This window comes from Ostrea edulis, chromosome 2, assembly GCF_947568905.1.
Source record: "Ostrea edulis chromosome 2, xbOstEdul1.1, whole genome shotgun sequence".
Classification (NCBI taxonomy): domain Eukaryota; kingdom Metazoa; phylum Mollusca; class Bivalvia; order Ostreida; family Ostreidae; genus Ostrea; species Ostrea edulis.
The window spans coordinates 39,687,013-39,694,391 of NC_079165.1; the positions used below are offsets into that span (position 1 = coordinate 39,687,013).

General features: G+C 34.3%; 1 protein-coding gene across 2 annotated transcripts in view; it reads left to right on the forward strand.

Moving 5' to 3' along the window:
• The first annotated feature begins 501 nt into the window (after positions 1 to 501).
• LOC125656884 (uncharacterized) overlaps positions 502 to 7,379 on the forward strand; it is a 41,096-nt gene continuing 34,218 nt past the window's right edge. The window contains exon 1 of one of the 2 annotated variants that reach the window (XM_056153966.1): positions 502 to 766. In XM_056153966.1, the coding sequence (XP_056009941.1) occupies positions 640 to 766 (127 nt within the window). In that variant the 5' untranslated portion in view covers positions 502 to 639. The remainder of the gene's footprint in view (positions 767 to 7,379) is intronic. The other variant, XM_056153967.1, reaches the window with a different exon arrangement.

Here is a 7,379-nt window from a genome sequence, read left to right on the forward strand (position 1 = left end):
ATTTAGTTTCAATTTAGTATCAATAGCACCAAAGAACGTGTTATTTAAGTGCTATACAAATAAACACTATATAGTAAGTTTGACCCCACCCTGGGGTCAGAACCCCTACCCCGGGGATAATAAAATTTACAATTTTGGTAGAAGCTCCCTTGCTCATCATTATTGTACTATATACTCACTTGCTCTACTAGATGCCCAGGAGTAAAGAAGAAGATTTTAAAAGAAATACATCAATTTTACAGTTTTTACCCCAAAATTAAGGCCTCTTAGGGTGAGGGAGAGGGTCATGAAATTTACAATTGCCGGTCTCCTTCACCTACAGATGCTACATACCAAATTCAGTCAAGATTGGCCCAGTAGTTTCTGGGAAGAAGTTGTTAACAGACGATGGATTACAATTTCATTTTACTCAGGTGACCTAAAACTGAGAAAGGAACTTTCCTTATCGTCTCTCTCTTTATTTGCTAGTGATTTTATGCACTTATTTTATGTGTCGTGTCACTTGTACATTGCTGTTATCTATACTATATCGATCAAATGAAGAACATTTTTTATATTCGAAATAATTTTTACGTTAGTTTCGTTGCAGTAAGACAAGGAAGAATAAACCATGGCATTTTACCGCTCTGATCATAAGACATGGGATATGACAGAAAATCAAGAAATTGCCTACTGAATACCACAGCTATTGATAATTTCTTGAAAAATGATGTTTTGGATCCTTTTCATGACAAGACAAGCCAACAACAAACAATGAGCGCCCAGGGTAAGATAATCATAAATAATCTGAATTCATGACCGAACGTGTTTCATAACATTAGTTATATTTTGTAGTATTATCAGTGGCGGATCAAGGGGGTGGGTGGAGTTATGTTTTAAATATTTGAAACAAGAATGGTAATTTTTTGCCATTTGATGTCTTTAACCACCCCTCCCGGAAGGGGGGGGGTACATGTACAAACTTGGATCGCAACCCCTCCACTTTGAAAATTCTATGGATCCGCCACTGATTATTGGTGAGAATCAGGTATATTGTTATTATATTTGTTTGGTATTATCATGTGATCATATATTTATTACAATATTACACTTTTATATAGCTTGACAGATATGGTGTTACGGCATACGTGAATATCAATAAATAGAGAACATGGTACCTGGATAACATACAATGTTTAATGTTTAAAAGCCCGAAGGTTCATTTCCAATGGGGTCCTTATATGAAGATGATAAGAAAATATAAATCATCAATTTACAGAACGATAGGGGAAGGGAAAAAATTGACATAAATAAGTTTTAAGATGACTACTTACACATTGCTGTAGCACTATTTAGGTTTACATGACAGCATTTGATATAAAAAAAATAAATATGAATGTTACACACACACACACACACACACACACGCACGCACGCACGCACGCACGCACGGACGCACGCACACACATACGCACACACGGTAGTAACACATTTTGTTTTGTTGTTCTAAAATACTTTTTGTAATATAACTCTTGGCTTGTTTTTCAAAAGCACGTTTTCCTAAAAACATTTTATATCAGATGAAAAAAAGTTTTTCATACCGTGAAAATAAAATTTTCAGTTTGGCATGCTTTAACATGAGGTGTATATGAAATAGTCTTCATTTGAAGATGCTCTAGTCTGTCACTGATTAGCAGTTACATGTACATCTGTTTTTATTTTCTTTTTAACGAAATGCATCCGTGACAAAAGGTCTAGCTGTCCACAATGTAAAATGTATCATACTTTTTCTAATCCAAAAATAAATAATAATTGCACAGATGTATATAAGGAATGACTTTAATTCTAGGGTGTATTATGTGAGTATAACCTGGTTTGGACCAGTTTACGCTTTATATTCTGTTTCACGGATTACAAAGCGCATACTGACCCAAACCAGGTTATCCTCGTTTAATACACCCCAGACTTAAAGTAATTCCTTATAATTAATGCAAAAGACAAAGGTACTAACTTTCGTTTATCAACACACACACACACACACACACACACACACACACACACACACACACACATATATATATATATAAATTCTGAAAAAATACATGTCAATTGAGTTGCGTAATGATTCACTTAAAGCTGACATGAATTAATAAATATAGTATAATTCTATATGCCCGCCATATTTATTTGCTAATCCGCCATATTAGTTGGATATTCTATTGTTATATGTATCAGGGTTCGCATGGTATAAAAGGGTACGAGTTGTGCTACGCTTCACTTCACATCAGTGTCTTCAATTTACCTGTGCGGGTAGCTTCGACAGGCAACACGTACATCTCCGATACTAATTTATAGGACACCAAGAAGAAATGATATCAGGTTTGAAACACCATGCAGTGCTCAAAATTACAATAAACATATCGTACAGTAGTAAATCATTCTAAAAGCTTTGGATAAATAAATATAGAATGCCTTTTCTTTACGTGAATGTGGTACATTTGCAATAAATACGTCAAAACTATACAAAAACGCGGAGAAATATTTCATCTATTATCTAGATCTATTGATGAAATGGAATAAACAAAGGGTATAAGATCAATTCTATGTAAAAATCAAAGAAATCAGATAGGGTCTGGCCACTCAATGTCACAGATTTCTTTGATTTTCACAGTATTAACTTTACTTGCACCATCTTACTTAATTTCAACCCCACCACCAAATTTATACCATCCGTTGCCATGGAAACCGCCAGCAGTCTATGAGGGCTAATTGAACTGCAAAATTCAGCCCGTTTTGCCCATGTTTTGTCCTTGTGGTATATAAAAATTATAAAAGACAACTAATTTTCTCCATAAATCTCGATTCCCCACAGAATTCCCTCCTTATTTATGATATCTATATCCACCTATGGTAAAGAGTGTGTTACTGACCGCTGTACCAATGTATTATAATTTGGCACTTTGCCAAAAAGTGATTTTTTGTTGGATTTCATTGATGAATTTAGATAATTTGGAAAATACATACATCATAATCAACTGCCATCAAAGGATGTCCATATCAAAGACTCTTAATATATATAAAAAGACTAATGGTGAAACGTAGTGCAATTGATCTGCAGTAGCATGAAAACTGTAGATTTGGGCATTTTGCCAAAAAGGGATTTTTTGTTGGATTTCATTGATGAATTTAGATAATTTGGAAAATACATACAGCATAATCAACTGCCATCAAAGGATTTCCAAATCGAAGACATTTAATATATATAAAAAGATTAATGGTGAAACGTAGTGCAATTGATCTGTTGTAGCATGAAAACTGTAGATTTGGGCATTTTGCCAAAAAGGGATTTGTTGTTGGATCTCGTTGATGAATTTAGATAATTTGGAAAATACATACAGCATAATCAACTGTCATCAAAGGATGTCCGTGGCCACTGAATTTTGATAGTTACATAGAATCAGTCATAAAATTTATACCATTCACTTACTTCAAGCAAAATGCAAATACATAAATGCTACTATACGAAAAAAGAAGACATGGTCATGTATGCTCGCCATGAAAAAGCATCGAATGCGGATGATTATTTACCTGGGTCTACTCGTAATATCTGTAAAGGACCGAAGATGTACGTGCACACTTGTCGAAAATACTCAAAGTAGTAGTAAAACTCCCTTTATTAGCATAATCCATGAAACAAAACGGTACACTCCATTTGTATTCCAACAGTAAACAACATTGTTCATTGTACAGACTGCGATACACTTAGCCCGTACCGATCAGCTATCTTCAATCAGGGGAAGTATCAGAGTAGAATATTTACCCTGTATTGTGCATGAATCCTTATACCGTATGATTTGCTTGTCAGAGTATTACAGATTTATAAATCAGGAAATCTTTTAGGTACATAAATTGTTTGTGCATAGATAATTTGCATATACAACACTGCACGAGTGTATGGAGAGAGAATGAGAGAGAGAGAGAGAGAGAGAGAGAGATTCAAACGATGATCTTGTAATAATCGCGCTCTTATTAAGACAAATGATATCGTTAATTCAATATAAGAGAACAGTAACTCAATATTGCTCTCATTAATTGATATTACAGATTTATTTGATTCATTTAAAGCACGCAATAATTAAAAATTAAACATATCTTTAAACAATGTTATTTTCAATTCAATTACTTCATTTTATGCTAATTCGGCGCTTAATAGATCTTATATATCTATGCCATTTTGCTTTATTGCATTCTGCGTCGGATGCAAATTGTAGTAATGCAAAATGTAATAATTGAGTTTATCATATGCGTAGTTATCAAGCACATAGAATTTTTTTTATTTAAACATATTTTATTGAGAAACTCAACAGGATTGGGCAACATATGTAGGCCCTCTCCCAAATACAAAGGTCAAAGTACTTAGAATCAAGGGGAGTGGACAAGAGTGTCTGTCCCCCACCTTTGATAACAATATCCACTTTTTTGTTATTTTGGGGTTTTTTTTGTTTTTTTTTTTATGTTTTCCGCCACACTCAACAATTTTTCAGTTATCTGGTGGCGCCCAGTTTTTGTTGGTGGAAGAGAGAAACCAGATACAATGTACCCGGGAAGAGACCACCGACCTTCCGAAAGTAAACTGGGAAACTTTCTCACTTACCGGCGCGAGCGGGTTTCGAACCCGCGCCGACAGATGCAGAAGTGAGAGGCCGTTATTTTGTAATGCAAATAAAAAATATATTGGGTGACAACCCCCTCCCCCCAAAATTGACCCCAGCTTGAAAGTTCTGATATAATAGTAGAAGACACACACCACCACCAATTAAGAAAATGAAGATATTATGAGGCACTCATAGTAGAGGACTCTAACCACCCCATCCCATCCCCAACGATGGAAGAAAATAAAGTGTAGGGGGAAATTATTGAGGCAGTCAAAATAAAAGACTCTTGTAACCCTTTGCCCCCACATTAGGACTTTGAACATCGGATAAAACATCTTGGTTTGTTTGGGTTTTATGTTTTATTTTACTGATGTTTTCGTTCATCTTTTTAATTATTATTTTGAATGGCAAGAAATTTTAAAGAATCCAATTTTCCATTTTTTTCTTCCTGTTGTACCCCCACCCCATGAAAAATGACGATACATGTCTGGTTATTACATGTACATTTTGCTTTTCAACACTTGCATGCATACTAATTGTATGGTGTAGAATTGCACCCTTTACCAAGTTTTACTTCATTTACACAGTGTAAGGAATGGTAAACCAAAATCACAAAACAAAATGCATAAAGGCCAAGATAGTTTTAAGTGTAGGAACTTCATTCACGAATACATAAATACATATATTCAGAAAAATCGCATGCATGCATTGCAGGACTATAGCAGATGTGTGTTTTAACGTTTCTGTAACATGCCATAATGATTATTTTCATTTCGGAGATCTGGCGCAATGGATATATTCTGAAAATAGACATACCGCTGTACGTCGAAATTTCAAATTCAAATGTATTCGATAAGATGTTAGTATTCATAAATTAGTAAAATTCGTGTTGAGTTTTTTTTTTATATACATGATACAGTGTCAATCTACTGTAATGCATTAGTAGGATATGCAAAAGGCAAGAATATCAACATTTTTTAGTATAGATATCTATATGATCACGAAAAAACATTATAATGTATATCCGGATTCATATGCCGATTTAGATATCAATAAAAACAAAGCTGCATAGTTTGGGGGAGGGGGTTCAAATGAGTCTGGTGAAATTAAAAGAAGGAACCCCACATTTGCATTCAAACTAGATGTACTTCAAAATGATTTTATTTCTGCTCTGACTGAAAGCATGATTCTAAATTCGGGAACGAATCTTGCATACAAAATAATCAATAGGGGAACTCCTTTGGAATTTAATAAAATGCAGATATGCACCTTTCTTTCAACACGAATTGATGTTGTTTCAGGCACGTATACAGGGGGTTGGGGTGGGCAGGGAGGCTGGGCTGGTCTGCTCTCCCCACTTTTTTGACAATTTACTTTTTTCCGTTATTCTAACATACAAAGTCAGTATTTTCTACACGCACAGTTAAAACTGATATTTTTTTTAAAATTTGTAATGAATTCACTTATAAGCATCAACTCCTGTAAGTTCTTAATATATTGTCAATAACAAATTTTTAAATAGCTGAAAATTTTTAATGCTTGTAAGCTTACCATTATATCAGTGATCAATTTTCTTTTCTTCTGTGAAATATATTGTACATCGAAGTAGGACAGTCTCTCTCTCTCTCTCTCTCTCTCTCTCTCTCTCTCTCGTCCAATCAATGAATATGGACATACGGAGACCGTAAATAATTATGTGGTTCCCAAAGAAACAATAAAACTATATTTTCGTTTATACATTTCCTTTTATATGTGTCTTTGTGTAATCAACTGTTTATTATGGATTGCAAATGTAATACCCGCATTTTTAAACAGATGTATATTTTCGATCATTATTCCCTTATTTGTATATCCAAGTTTGTATATGATCATCGATAAATTTTGAATTGAGCACGCAATATATCCAACCAGATGCTCAGTGTATATGATTAGATTCCCGATTTCTATAAACTGCAAAACCTCGACCAGACAAGCATTCAATGCAGGAAAATTTTTCGACTCTGACATCTCCCCCGATTGAATACACCCTATTTGGCACGGGTGAAGTGTGTCGCAGTCTGTATAATGGAATGACAACTTGTTGTAAAGTTCTAACGAGATACAAATGGAGTTCATTTTGTTTCGTGGATTTATCAGAATAAAGAGAATCTAATATTTTCGGCAAGTGCACATCTCCGATACCTGTTAAATGGACGTCCGTATTTGATACGAGTTTTTTTGGCGAATATGCCACGTGCATTACATATTATGCATATGGCATGGACCTGTATTTTGCAAGAATTGATATAAATAATATATTTTATGCTCTTTGCTTATTCCATTCTATCAGTATGTAATTGGCAAATGATTTCTCCGCATTTATTTCATAAGAAACTGCAAATACTTGCATGCACTTTCAAGTATGCAAGAAAAGCTTTTTTTTTTTTTTTTTTTTTTTTTTTTTGTAAATCTTTTCTAAATTATCTAAACTTTCGGAATGTTGCATTGGTATACAATAAATATTTTGTAATTTTGAGCAAAGCATGTTTTAAAATGTTATTTCATTTGTTTCGCATTCCCGATATATTACTATCGGAGATGTGCACTGGTCGAGTCCACCTAGAAAAATCACTCAGGTGTGACAATCACATTTGGGGTATATACGGGTAGAGAAAATGAGGCTACCTGAGAGAAATATGGCGGATAAGATGAGAAAGGTGTACGTATTTATTAATTCATGTCAGCTTTAACAACCACGACGAAACG